Source organism: Pongo pygmaeus, chromosome 5, assembly GCF_028885625.2.
Source record: "Pongo pygmaeus isolate AG05252 chromosome 5, NHGRI_mPonPyg2-v2.0_pri, whole genome shotgun sequence".
Taxonomy (NCBI): domain Eukaryota; kingdom Metazoa; phylum Chordata; class Mammalia; order Primates; family Hominidae; genus Pongo; species Pongo pygmaeus.
In genome coordinates this window covers 25,685,039-25,699,881 of record NC_072378.2, presented here as the reverse complement: position 1 = coordinate 25,699,881, position 14,843 = coordinate 25,685,039, and the positions used below count along the sequence as shown (strand labels likewise).

Genomic DNA, 14,843 nt, shown 5'->3' with positions numbered 1-14,843 from the left:
GTATTAAGTCAGCAGTAGAGAAACAGCAATTAATTTGGGGGGGTGGGAGAAGCAGTCCCAGAAAAGCTTCAAAGAATAAATGACATTTAGGTTGGTTCTTGAAAGACAGGAGAACAAAATTTTGCCAAGTATAGTATGCTAAGCTTCAAGGCCAGTGTCCAAGAAGACAAATAATTGGGTCCTAAAGGTTATAAGATTCAGTAAGTTACATTGTTATGGATATAAATTTAACTCACTGCCACCTCACCATCCTGCTGAGGCAAGATAAGGCACATCCATCTAATAGAATTGATTAGTTTCTTCCCTACCTGTGCCCAGCCTGCCGCCTTTGGCTTATCTGGCTTATGTTTGTTCCTGAACTTGATATCTCAAGGTGAAGAATCTTCATAAAGACAAATCCATGTTAAGAGTGTATTTTGGGATAGATTTGTATTTAGTTGAGGGTTAAATAACATGGTACAAATCATGCTTAAAGACTGAAATATTTCAAGTTAAAGAACTGTTAACAAAAGTACCACTGAACTATCTTCTAAGGGAACTGTCCCAGTAGCAAGAAAATAAGGAGAAAACTTCAGAAAATGCTGACTATGAGGGCTCTCTACTAATTTTGCTGTCATTTTGACACTGTCTGTTAAATCATGCCATTAAGCAATGACTTAGCCCCCCCAACCCCATAAATCAAATTATGAACAAGGAGAAGCTCAAAGTAAGTAATTCCAGCATACCCATGATCATTACCCTGTAATGGAACTACCCAAGTGATGAAGCCCTAAAAGAATCTTGGGGTGGTATATTTTGTGGTCTGGTTTAGATTCGTACAATAGGTCTCAAACTGGAGCATGCCTCAGCATAACCTGGAGGGCTTATTAAAATACAGATTGCTGGGCCCAACCTCCAGAGCTTTTGATTCAGTAGGTCTGGGGTAGGAGTTTGAGAGTTTGCATTTCTAACAAGGTCCCAGGTGACACTGGTATCGCCAGCCCAGAGACCGTATTTTGTAAGCTGTCAGAATAGTAATTTCCATATATAAAATGAAACTTAGTATACTAAGTTTAATTGTAACTGTTAGTAATTTAAATATGAATTAAATAGTATTATTAGTGAAATTACTCTGAACTCACTTGGAATCCATTTTGGTCACCTTCTTGGTAAAAAATTCATCTACACCTTCATCCACTCTCCCCATGAGACCATTCTGTTCACCATCTTGGGAGACTATGTTGGCAGCACAGACCTGCAAAACAAACAGATGTAATGTTAATTCACATGCACCTTGATTTAGCAAACATTTATTACTAGATTTAAGACACTGTGACTAAGGGTTATGGGAGGGACAAGGCTCACTAAAATAGGGACCACGTAATCTACAGGAATAGAAGCCATATGTACAATCATAACATAGACAGGAAGAAACAAAAGTGAGGGATGCACTATAAACACCATGCCTTGTGGAGGATTCATGCTGACTGGTGCATCAGAAGCTTGGACCTAACAGATAGGATGAGTCGAGTGTTTCTAAAGGCAGAGAAAGGCACTGCAGGCATGTGGTAAGGGCAAAGGGAGTGCATGGAGAAATGAAACACACACTGACTTCTGAGAGTGGTGATAACTCCAGGGCCCTGAGGTGTGTGGGTGGGGCTGGCTGCTAAGGATGGAGCATAGCAGATGCTATTACTGGCTTCCCATAACTCTCTCCCCTGCCTACTTTCTTTCTTGCTGGAAGAGCCCAAGAGCCCTAGAGTCAGATTATGGATACTGATTTGCTTAAGCTACAATCCCTTCCTCTTGTCTGTGATTAATAGGCATGGGAGTGGGATATAATCCTGGTGTGTGAGATACAAGGGGAAATTTGCGAGGGAGCTCATGGGGGCAGGTTTTGTCAGGAGGAGAGAATGTGTTTTTCCGCAGTTATGTGAGGGAGATGTGATGTCTGAGCTGCAGAAGGCCCCTGGCATTCACCAAATGGGGAGGCCCAAGGATAAAAGGCTGCACGCTGGTTGACAATAACAAAGCAGAAAGGGGAAAGCACCTGGGTACCTGTGCTCTGCTGCTGAATAAGCACGCCTGGATCCTGAGGCCTCTGGATTTTTTGTTAGGTGAGAAAATAAATATTTCTCATTGTTTAAGTCACTTTTGAGTGAGTATTGAGTATTTCATAATATCCAGTTGAATACTTTCCAACTAATAATACAATAACCCATAAGGAACAGCCTTGAGCCTTATGCTAAGGAAGAAGGAATTTACTCCTTAGATGATAGGGAGCCCCCAACGCAGCAGCATGGCCCAACCTAAATTCTGGGGAGGTAATTCTGGGGCAGCATGAAGGACCAATTGGAGATGCCAGAGAATATAAGTAGGTAAACCTGTTCAGGAGCTGAAATCAAAGACTCTTGAATAATTTAATGTAATCTGGAGGTGATGAGGAACTAATGAAGTGGAGAAGTGAGAATGGGAAGACAAGAGCTGCCCAAGATATACATGGTCAAAGTTTCTAGGCCAGGTAAATGGGGACATGGTTCTAGGGAACACGTTACAAATATCATATTTAGGGAAAAAGCTGTGTCTTATCTTCTTGAGTGTTTGAGGTATTGTGGGAAATCCAGAAGCAGGTGTCCAGCAGGCAGCCAAAAACTCCGATCTTATGAGAGAGGCTGGTGAGAAGCTATCAGAAAGCTATACTAAGTTAGCATGTCTCTTTGAAAGGACAACTCATAGTAAGCTTAGTCAGATGCTTGATTTGTGTCTGCAATGTATATTAATATTTCACAGATAGGTTGTGGATGACTGAGAGAAAGCATGCATCTTGCCCATGCTGTTGGATACAAGGACAAATTCTCATGTGGTTGGGATACCTGGTCTAGATGTCTTGCCATAGAGCAGTGGGAAAGCTGTTTCCTGTAATCTTGATTTGCAAGTCTCAAGGTGCCTAGGGGGAACATGGCTTATGTCTGTATGGAAATTGTTTAAAGAAAAAACCCCTTGAACAATCATCCACTTCATTCATCGGGAAGCTCTCACTATGAAAATGAACTATGTGTCTGAGTTCATGTTTGTGACATGCTGAAAAGTGAAGAGACAACAGATAATAGACAAAGAACCCTATGAAATAACAATTATACCTCTCATCTGAATGGTGCTTTATATTGGAGCAAGGTTTTCCTACGTGTTGCAAAAGAGCAGACAATCAGCAAAGTTCTATAATTCCGTTATGCAGAGAAAAAGCTCACTGAATAACTTTTATTTTGATTACAAAAGATAAAGTAGTACAGAACTTGCTTGTATTATATCATTTTTCCCTTTTGGAAAAGAATTGAGGATAGAATCTCTATAGCAGTAATAGCCCCTTAAGTTAATATAGTTCTTGACAGTTTACATGTGTTTTACACATTATTATGTCACCCTTACGTCTACCCTTTAAACTGAAAGAGATAGTACTATCCTACTTTTTGGTTAGTCACAGATCAAACAGTGGCTCAGAAGGTTAGGGGCACCCACACTGGTCACCTGACTGATGGATGAAGAAAGATGTGACCCCAGGACATATGGTCCTAACACAGGGCTTCCTCCCAGCTTCCCCCAATGATTCCTCTTTCCATTTTGGGAAAAAAAAAAAAAAAAAAAAGTTAAGTTTTACTTGTATAATTTCTCCCCTCAGGAAAAATTTCTCTTTTCCTGCTTGGAAACAGAAGTCACAGCCAGCACGAATGGTTCTCTGGGAATGTGGGGTACATCAATGCGTTTCAGAGATGGAGGCACAGAGCTGAACAAAACAGTTTGCTTTCCTGCAGGACAGGCCAGCTTTTAGGGCTGGACTGGCCCCTACAGATCCTCCAGTCCAACCCTGTCATTTTAGAGATAAAGAGACAGAGAGCAGACAGGTTAGGAGAAGTCCAGTATCACTGGGAGATCTTCCATGAGACATGGTTTAAAATGCATCTGTTAAACTAGGAAGCAGGAGGTGACATCAGCCTATGTGAAGAGCGGTAGAAAAACTGAAGACTGAATTGAAATGTAGTTTGCAAAAGAGTTCAAGGTCAAATGCATATGCTGTTTCAGCTCCTTTTCTAACAAAAGCAAAGGAAGGGACAAACAGTTATCAGAAGTTCTCAAAATCCCATTTGCTTTTGGTCTTTTCTGTCAAGGAGAATACCTTTCAGACTGAAAAGGGTAGCACAGCTGTTGGAAAGGGAGGAAGCAGACACCTTAGCCGTGAGCCTGGGGCCAGAACCCACTGCGTTTGCACTCAGAGAAAGGCTTTTACAAATAAAATTAGGAATCGCTGTTGTTGATATTTGATAAAGAAGGTAGATTTTGCACCTCCAGTGCGTAAGTGCTAAAAGGATAATTCGTGAATGCTGAGAAAATAAGCTGGTGATCGTGAGGACTAAAGACAATTCAGACCACCCTCTGTTTTCCCTCTGCCAGGATTATTACAGTGAATACAACAGGGAAAGACAGTAGGCGGTGCACCTGGATTTTGATGCGGCAGCTGCCAAATCTCTCACAATGTCTTCATTGGCTGGATGGAGATGAATGGGCAGGAAGTAAAGACAATTAGGTGCATTAGTAATTCTTCGAACAAATACACCAAGGAGTGCTAATTAGTGAACTGAATAATCATGGAATGTTATGTGCATATATTAGAATGTAAAAAACATGGAAAATTAATTAGCTAAGCAATCAAGAAATAAGGAACCCAAAGGAAGTAAAATGAAGAAAATATAATAAAAGAAAAAAATTAATGAACTTGAGAGGATTGATAAAACAGTTGACTCTTAGAAAAAGACTAATAAAAGAGATGACAACATTAAGAGAAAAGGCATTAAAAATATGTTAAAATGAAAAAGGGGACATAGCTATATAAGAGATTAAAGCTATCAGTATAAGAAAATTAAAACCTAAAGGAATTCTATAAACAATTAAATGAACAATTAGACTAAATGGAGGATATCCTAAAAATATATAAATTATCAAAATGATCTTAAGAATTAGGTAACCTGAACAGATCTATGACAAAAGAAATAAAATCCTTAGTAATATATCTACATACAAGTATCACATGCACACAAGCATATAGACAACACTTAGGGCCCAGATGGCATCCCAGGAGAGGAGGAGACAATCTCTATTATATGTAAACTGTTCCAGAGAATAGGAGAAAAGAAAGAGCTTCCCAATCAATTTTATGAAGATAGTATAACTTTGAAAGCCAAACTAGATGGATGGTTTAGACAAGAAAAATAAACATGTTAAGTCTCTCTCATTTATGCATATAGATGCAAAAATTCTCATAAAATATTAGCAAACAAAGCCTTGCAGTGTATTAAAACAAAGCAAAAAATCATGATCAAGAATGTTATAACACTAGAAAAAGTATATTAATGAGATTCACCCACATTTCACATTACAAAAGAAAAATTATCAGTCTCGACAAATACTGAAAAAAAAGAATCAAACTACCATTCATTCAAATGCAAAATTAGCAAAATAGAAGAAAACTCTCAACTGAATAAATTACAGCAGAAACTGCTTTGTGTCTATTTAGTGTCTATTTGCTCTTGTTGACTCAATAACAAAACCCTGACTTAACTGGAGTATCGATGTGACCAACTGGCTATTTATCTTCCTAGATTTTCCTGTAGCTGGGGATGGAAATATAGTTCATTTCTGGCCAACAAGTTGCAACTGGAAGTATACTAGGACTTCTGGGTAGTTTAGATTCCCTGCTGCATGCACCCCCTTTTTCTCTGTCTGAAATATGTGTATAAAAACAGATTACAGACCTTGCCTGAGAATAAGATCAATAACAGTCACCTGGATGATACAGCCATTTTAAAGGTGAATGCAGCCTGTGGTTGAATAAATAGAAGTTTCCTACTTAAAAGGAGAGAAGCAATGGGCCGGGTGTGGTGACTCGCACCTGTAATTCCAGTACTTTGGGAGGCTGAGGCATGTGGATCATGTGAGCTCAGGAGTGTGAGACCAGCCTGGGCAACATGGCAAAACCCTGTCTCTACAAAAAATACAAAAATTAGCAGGGTGTGGTGGTGCGCACCTGTAATCCCAGTTACTTGGGAGACTGAGGTGGGAGGATCACTTGGGCCTGGGAGGGGGAGGTGGCAGTGAACCGAGATTGCACCACTGCTCTCCAGCCTGGGTGACAGAGTGAGACCCTGTCTGAAAAATAAATAAATAAAAGGAGAGAAGCGATATGGCAGATCTTACTAAAGTACTCTATTTTGTCTTGGGTGCCACGCTGCAATTTATTCAGAACAGAGTAACGAGACTTGTAAATGGATTCTAGACAATTTCATATGGAGAACATCGAAAGAGCTGAAGAATTAAGATTTGACCCACAAATATTGTTAAGTCTACTAAGTAGAAGAGACTTGGATACCACGTGCCACTCCAGAAGACAGAAACAAGATGGCTAAGTTCAAGCTATACAGTAAGAGTTTTAGCAACACAAAAAATAATTTGCTAATAATTAGAGCTTTAAGTAAATGGCAGTTTCAGAGAAAGAAGTCATCGTGGATGGAATGGCCAATCAATGGCTGTGTAGGGATTTTTAAGCATCTGATGAGGGACTGGACAAGATGACTTCAAGATCCTTTTCAGCCTTATGACACCATGATTCAATGCATACAGGAGAAAACCTATTACCCAGGAGTTAGTCCATTTTAATTTGAGTTGGTTTGTTTCATCATTGGGCTGACTAGTGTGGGGCTATGCCCTATGCCGAGAACATATGGCAAACTGACTGATACTGACATATCACACAAAGTGAAGCCACTGCATGGTATAATATTTCAGAGAATGATCATGGACAAATCAGTTATCTGCCCTGGGCTTCCTATTCCCTTGAATATTGAGTAATCTTTAAAATTCCTTCCACTAGGAGATTATTCTAGTTAGTAGTAGAGTCAGCACTATATCCCAGTCCAGTGTTCTTTCCACTCCTCTATGCAAATTTTTCAATGATTTTTCCTTAAGGGAATACTTCTCACCTATAGTTATGTTAGGAAAAAGTAAAAAGAAGCAATAGCTAACTGGCAGTGGATGAGTGAGTATAAGCATGCCTCCATCCCTGTTGGGTGTCGCGGTTAGAATGCTCACCTGCAGTTAGGTGGCCACGCGGCCAAGTTCTGGAAAGTGGTATTTAGATGAATGTGAAGCTTATCCTTTCAGACCCGGCCCTTAAAACCTCAGGGGTATGAGCCTTCATGCTTTATGTCATCCTCCAGCTGAATGCATATGACTTGAGGGACCAAAAAGGAGGGTAGAGCCACAAAGTAAAAGTAACCTGGATCCCTGACAATGGTAGCATCCCCTGGCCAGAAATACCCACAATGGACTATGATATGAACAAGAAATAAACTCCAAAATATCAGAGATTTAACATAGTAAAGGTTTATCTCATATAGTAGCTAGTGTTACCCCACCTAATACAGCTGAACTTCAGTATCCAAGGGGGATTGGTTCCAGGACCCTTGAGGATACAAAAATCCATAGATGCTCAAGTCGCTGCTATAAAATGGCATAGTATTTGTATATAACCTACAAACATCCTCCTGTGTGCTTTCAATAATCTCTAGATTACTTATAATACCTAATACAATGTAAATGCTACGTAAATAATTGTTATACTGTATTTTAAAATTTATATAATTTTTTTATTGTTGTGGTTTTTTTATTGCCTTTTAAATAAATATTTTCAATCTAGAGTTGGTTGAATGCTCAAATGAAGAATGTGTGGATATGGAGGGCTCACTGTACACTAGACATTTTCCCCCTTTTCTCTGTTGTAGCTGGAACATTCTGGTACCTGAGAAAATGGCATTTCCACTCTTAAATTACCCACGTGATGCTCTTTTCCCAAAAGCAAAGACTTTCTGAGAGTCAATTCAACTGAGGAAATAATTTTTGAATAAAATTGTATGTAAAGTTAGTTAATTTGTCTCTTAGTAAACATGGGTAAGAATCCCTATGAATTAATGAGGGTAAATGAGTGTGGTATTAAATCGGTTTCCAGGTATTTTTTTCTCTTCCTCCTCCATTTAAGTGTAGAAAAGGGAGAACAGGTACAAAAGCAAAAGCAAACATAAGATTTATATTGTAAAGATAATTAATATTAAAATGGAAATAACAGCTTTGAACAACAATGTTTTTAAGTAAAGGATGGCGTATTTTTATCCTATTTATTTCTTATGACAACTCAACGATGTAGGCAATGCTGGTATTTAGAAACAAGTTGGCTCAGGTTTTTAAAAAAAAAAACCCACAAGCCTCTGTCCAGATACACAATGCCAGGGAGTGGGAGAGCTCACTGGCTGAGCCTAGCATCTTGCTCTTACTACTACAGTAGAAGGTTAAATTCTATAGGCTAAGCAGCTATAATGTAATTGTTAAGAATTCTTTTATCTACTTAAATTAAGTAAAAAGGAAAAAAGAAAGAAACATTCTATCTTGTTATTTAAAAAAAAATCTTTGCTTTTGTTTTTGGAGTGGCAGAGGTGGAATTAAAACAGATAGCTAAAATATCTATATCCATTGTTCTTAAAATGACTGTGGTTTGATCTAAGGTTAAATTTTTGTGCCTAGTTTCTTTTTTTAAAAAATAGGTTATCTACTCTTCATATTTACACAAATATCTATTTGTACATTTTTGGCACAAAAATCAGTCATTACAACATGTTTGGCCTGGAAGAAACTGGCATGCTGGCATTTAACTCAGCCTTGGCATTGAGAATTCTGACACCTGGAAAAGTTCACTTGAGGCATTAGGGTTCAGAGACGAACTCTAGAAAAGCTAAGACAGACTTTGGATGAACTGATTTTACTGAATCCTAGGAAGAAAAACAACGATAATTGTTAATAATTGCTCTTACTAAACACTAATAATAAAAGTAAGCCACAGCCTCCTCATTCTTACCTGAAAAATTTACATAATGGTGCCTGTGTGGCAGCTTCATAGGGCTGTTAGACATGAAAGCACTTTGGAAATTGTAAGCAGCGTGATATCATAAGGTAATATATTTTCACTATGAACTCAAGTAAAGGTGTGCTAATCTATACTTCTCAGTCCACCAGTGCTCTGGGAAAAAGCCAGATCTATTTAGACCTCTGGCCATAATGCATTATTTTGGGACTTACCTTTGTGTTACACAGTCCCTAAGGGAAAACAGCCTGGAGTATGCCAACCCTGTGAGTCCTGGCTTCATTGTGGACAAAGGTGAAATCTCTCTAGAACAGATTGATGAGGTTGGGACATGCTACCCCAAAATATGGCGCCTTGGCATTTGAGGAAATAGCAAAAGCAGGAGGGTCATTCTCATCTTCCCCTTGCCTTCCTCCCTTGAGGCAGGTCATAAAAGTTTCATTCGAGAAGCGCCCTCCCTATAGGCAGGTAAAAGAAATGTCCTCCCTATAGCCAGAAAAAAGAAATGTCTCTGAAGACATGGGGAGAGGGAGATGAGTCTGAACAAACAGGCTTGCTAAGTGCCCCCAGTTTATTACCATTAGATCATACCCTCTTTGTCTAATCCTACTTCTCTGTAACTATCCACTTCATCAAACTTAGCACAAAAATACAAAGGGTTCTCCCGTTTCTTTGAGTCTGCATTTCTGAAGGTGCCCATGTCACATAAAACTTACATTAAATAAATTCTCTTATGCTTTTCCCTGGTTGACCTGTCTTTTGTTACTGGTGCTTCAGCCATGAAACCTAGTGATACATGAGAAATGTCTGTGTTCCCTTGCAATATCTAGTATGCACCTCAAATAGGACTCTGCCACAGCTTCCTTCCCTTCTATTTTTCAAACATTTAAGGAAAAAAGGCTGGCATGGTAGCTCATGCCTGCAATCCCAGCATTTTGGCAGCTCAAGCAGGAGGGTAGCTTGAGGCTAGGAGTTCCGAGATCAGCCTGGGCAACATACCAAGAGCCCATCACTACAAAAAAATTATTTAAATAATTAGCCAAGCATGGTGATATGCACCAGTAGTCCCAGCGACTCAGGAGGCTGAGGTGGGAAGATTGTCATTGCTTGAGCCCAAGAGTTCAAGGCTGCAGTTAGGAAATGACTGTGCCACTGCACTCCAGTCTGGGTCACAGAGTGAGACACTGTCTCAAAAAAAAGAAAACAAAAAAAAAAAAACAAAAGAAAAGAAAAGATAAAAGTGCACAAGATTATCTCTTTCCATGAGTTACCAGTTTTATCAAGGATAAACTTAAGCCATTTCGCAGACAAGTTATATTGTTAGTGTTATTCCATATGGAAAGAGCCATAGAGAAACCACTTATTCAGTAACATCCTAGAACCTGAAGTGTGGGTTGCTGGGTGGGGGGTCGGTGGGGGGGAGTTGTCTTTTTATCTATCTACAAAAGTATTTCCCTTATTTTAAAAAGAGAAAGAAAGGAAAGCATATCCCTATAAGAATATGTAATAATGGACTAAAAAAGTTAAAAATCAGTAAATTAGAAAACAGCAAACTAGAATTTTTTTGTATTTTGAAACGGTGTCAAGCTATTTGGATTCAAATGAGAGAAATTAACCAAACACAACAAAAGCCTGATCTAAAGTGAAGAAACTATCAACCAGGCAGGTAAGTTATTGTGACCTTCATCCATCTATGTCTCCAGCTATCCACCTATTTATCCAATAAGTATTGTCGAACCCCTACTATATTCAAAACCCAATGTAAGCACTGAGCATATTACCATGAATAATAAATCACACGCCCTGCCTACACAGAACTTAGAGACAAGGAGTAAGCTGAGAAAACTCTGTGTGATGAGAGCTGTGACAGAGTAAGCATCAGGCACTGGAGGAGGTGGGGCCTCCACGGAGAGTTGCTCAGGCTGTGCACTGTGCACAACCAGCCTGTGAGAACAACTTCCCTGGTGTCATGTGACCCTAGCTCTGCGGGAACACAGTAGGAGGGGTAAGGAGGGCTTCCTGGAAGAAGCCTTGCCTTCTTTAGAAACAACTATGATCTAATGGTAATAACCTGGGGGCACTTAGTAAGGCCTGTTTGTTCAGATTCTTTCCTCTGTCCCCAAGTCTTCAGAGATAAGGACATTTCTTGCCTCTGGCTATACAGAGGGCACTTCTTGAAAGAAGCTTTTATGATCTGCCTCAAGGGAGAAAGGCAAGGGGAAGATGAGAATGACCTTCCTGCTTTTGTTATTTCCTCAAATGCCAAGGCGCCATACTTTGGGGTAGCATGTCCCAACCTCATCAGTCTGTTCTAGAGAGATTTCACCTTTGTCCACAATGAAGCCAGGACTCACAGGGTTGGCATACTCGAGGCTGTTTTCCCTTAGGCACTGTGTAACACAAAGGTAAGTCCCAAAATAATGTATTATGGCCAGAGGTCTAAATAGATCTGGCTTTTTCCCAGAGCACTGGTGGACAGGGAAGTATAGAGAAGTGGATAGTTACAGAGACATAGTGGAGATGTAAAAAATCTGAAAGTAGTTCTCAGCCCAGGAGATGGGGGGAAGCAATAAGAAAAGGGCTGTAGCATTGGAGGGCTGGAGCTCAGGTTGGGAGGTAGCCATAGCAAGGAGGAAGAGGGAGAGCTGGTGATCAGGATCATATTCAGCTTTCTAACCTGTCAACTGATAATGTCCCAAGAAAAACAGGGGATATGAGAAGGGCAGGCTTATAGGGAAAGGTGGGATCTAAGTTTCAAATTTTTGAGCCCGAGGTACTAATTCAAATTTATGAGGCAAGTGGATATCCAGAAATCTACAGTCAACAACAAAGACTAAAACCATGAGTTCAGATGATATCACCCAGACGGACAATAAAAAACTTAAATGGGTCTGGCAGGAAAACTGAAAGGACACTGCTGGAGAGGTGGGTGGAAAAGAAAAGAGTGTGATGACTCAGATGAATGGGAAATCTGTGGGGAATGACAGAGCTTTCCGTGTCAAGGAACTGCTGAAACATCAAGATGACGGACAGCTGAAGAGTCCACAGGATTTGGTCTGGAGTGACCTTGGGAGGGTGGTTTAAAGGGTAGGTAGATATAGAAGGAAGATTTTGGTAAATTGTGGAGTGACTGGAAGGTGAAGAAGAGAGACAGTAGAGACAATTGGCACAGGCAAACTTTTTCAAGAAGTTTAGCTATAAAGGAGAGAAAAGACATTAACCAGAGAGAGACATGGGTAAACTACATTAAGGCTCATCAGCACACACAATTGAGCCTTCTACTGGAGTAGAAAGAGCACGATGTCAAGAGTCACACACTGGGGCTCCCACTTAGGGCTCTTCTCCAACACTTCGGTTACATCAGTTTGTGGAGGGGGGGATGCATGTGTGCACTCCAGAATCAAACAATTTTTAATTACCAATTAATTCTTTTGGTACTTGTATCTTTTTTGCCCAGACACTGCAAAATGCTAGAGACATTTATCTAGAATAAGGATTTCCTATCCTAGATAAACCTTATCTATCTAAGGATTTCCAAGGGCAGCTCTGTTCTGAAGAATTGGAAATTTTACAGCATTGTTTTCTCCACAATTATGTTGTTTTATTTAAGTGACACAATCTGTTCATTCTCCAAAATTATTGAGCACCAAGTTGAGATACTTTGTATATCTCATGTAAAGAGGTTCTAGTCTCCTTAACCATAGCTTTCATGTTTGTGCAAAGCACTTTAGCAAGACCCTCCAACTTTCCCCAGAGAAGAAAAGGGTGTGGGAGAGATGGGGCCTCTCCAGTCCACCTACCGCTGCTTGGGTGGGTTGCTGCTTCTTATTCCTTTTTGGCCTTAACTTGGTAAAGTGTTCCAGCTTCTTCCCCTCTTCGGAGGGCAACTCAGAGATAAATCCCGAGCTCCGTTTCTCCTGTCTGAGGGATGGGAAGGGCGGGTCTTCGATATGAATTGGTACCTCTTCCAGTGCTTTATCTAGATCAAACTCCATTTCTAAAATTAAAAAAAAAAAAAAAAAACAGCCCAAGGCCAAAGCTTAATGCATAGAGATGGATAAAAAATTCCTAAAAGTAATTTTAAGTCTAGCATAGAATAGCAAACACCCATTCACAGATCACTGAACTCTTTCTCAATATTTACCCATGTAGGGCATCCATAAGGAACATTCCTAAAATGGTCTAAGGTCTTGCTGAGGGTGCTTCACAGGTCCAAGGAAATGACTGGCAGCAGCAAAACACTTACCAAAGGCCCTAGAAACAGGCCGCAGCATTCGGCTGTGGATACTCTTCCTTTTGGATTTAGGGGTCATCTAGAAATGAAATAATTATAATTTAAAAAAACATTTAGGTAGCCACAGAAAACTTGCCTTTCAAACTTCTGAAACATTCTGGATCGATTGTTTAACTCAGTAGTTGTTTCTCTGCTTTAGAGGATGATTGAAAATCTGACTGAAGAGACCAAACTGTTTCTAAATGTTTACAATTTCTCAAATGATACAGCTAACCTCTTTCTTTTGTTCCCCCATCCCTAACCAGTTGAATTCCACTTATATAGCTCAAAAGAACAATGAATGAATTTAATTCCAAGCTGTATAAGAGGATGTTAAAATGGATACAAAAATAAAAATCAAAGACTATAAAAATCAGTCACGAAAAATTGAAAACACTATTATTAACTGATCATTGTCACAGTAACATCAATGAAAGCAACCCTGACTTCTTTCTGTGTCACGTCAATGATTTAAGTAGTTTCACTCTCTTGTTTCAAATATTTGCCCCCAAGATTTTGATCCTTACATCATGGACAAAGACCAGGAAAAGGTGCCAGGATTCAAAAATCTGTATCTGCTGGCATTTCTCAGTGAAATGTCTTTGATCCTGTTAATCTTCTAAAAAATGAAACCCAAACTCAAACCAAGGGCCAAAACTGAAGAGCACTTTCCTAGTATTGGTGTCAACTGTTTATGGTGCAAAGTCAACCCTCAGAAAGGCACTATCTTCTCCCTCAATAGGATCACACAAATATCAAAGATGGAGGGAAGCTTTGTCATCACCTACACAAATAAACTCCAACGATGAAATTGAGTTACAGAGGTGACAAAAGCTAACATTCATGTTGTCAGAAGGAGCAGAGCCAGAGACAGAACCCAGTGAGGAGGGTCAGGCCAGCAGCCTTCCTGCCACATCATTCATGACCCATATAGACATGGATGGATGTTAGGGATGTTTTCACTGGTTTGATATCAGGAAACTGGTAAGTGTATAAACTAAGAGGTAACATAATTGAAAGACCTTAGTTTGCATACTTTCATTTCATTTAATAGGTTTTCACCTAATGCTTCCTCAAAAAAAAAAAACTACATGATTGAAAAACATTCTTTAGCTCCAAGGAGAAACTGGCTGATACTGATCTTTAAAGCAAACAAATCTATAGTTTTGACAATTATGCCAGTTTTAATAATAATATCATTTTGCTATTATTTGTTGTTGAGAGAAAAGGGAGAGAAAAAAATGATTAGTAATTATATTGAAATACAGACTGGTTTTCCTAAACTACAAAATGAAACTTGCTGATTTGGCTTTTTTCAAGGTTTTGTTAAAGGCAGACAATCTGAGGAAAAGCTATTTATAAAGTAACAGGCTTTGCAGGTTCAATAAAAACTCAGCTAACTCAATGCAAATGGAAAGGAATCCAGTTTAAGGCAGTTCTCCCCAAAGTTAGCCATGCAGTTGGCTGAAGAAGTTAGTGGCCTGCCTGGTCTATTCACAAGTGAAATCTCTGAAAATAATTCTCAGGAGATACAAGCTATCAAAATATATGCTGTGTTTGGTCGCAACAAGTTCTTCAGTATTCTATCCATCTTGTGCACAATCATGGTAGGTAAAATAATCAAGAAGTAGC

At 39.4% G+C, this 14,843-nt stretch overlaps 1 protein-coding gene across 9 annotated transcripts in view; it reads right to left on the bottom strand.

Moving 5' to 3' along the window:
- The window catches only part of CARMIL1 (capping protein regulator and myosin 1 linker 1), a 354,404-nt gene that overhangs the window by 24,748 nt on the left and 314,813 nt on the right, over positions 1-14,843 (bottom strand). For all 9 annotated transcript variants that reach the window (XM_054493464.2, XM_054493465.2, XM_054493468.2 and 6 more), the window contains 3 exons: positions 13,185-13,251; positions 12,739-12,935; positions 1,122-1,234 (listed from right to left, as the gene is read on the bottom strand). In XM_054493464.2, the coding sequence (XP_054349439.1) occupies positions 1,122-1,234; positions 12,739-12,935; positions 13,185-13,251 (377 nt within the window). The remainder of the gene's footprint in view (positions 1-1,121; positions 1,235-12,738; positions 12,936-13,184; positions 13,252-14,843) is intronic.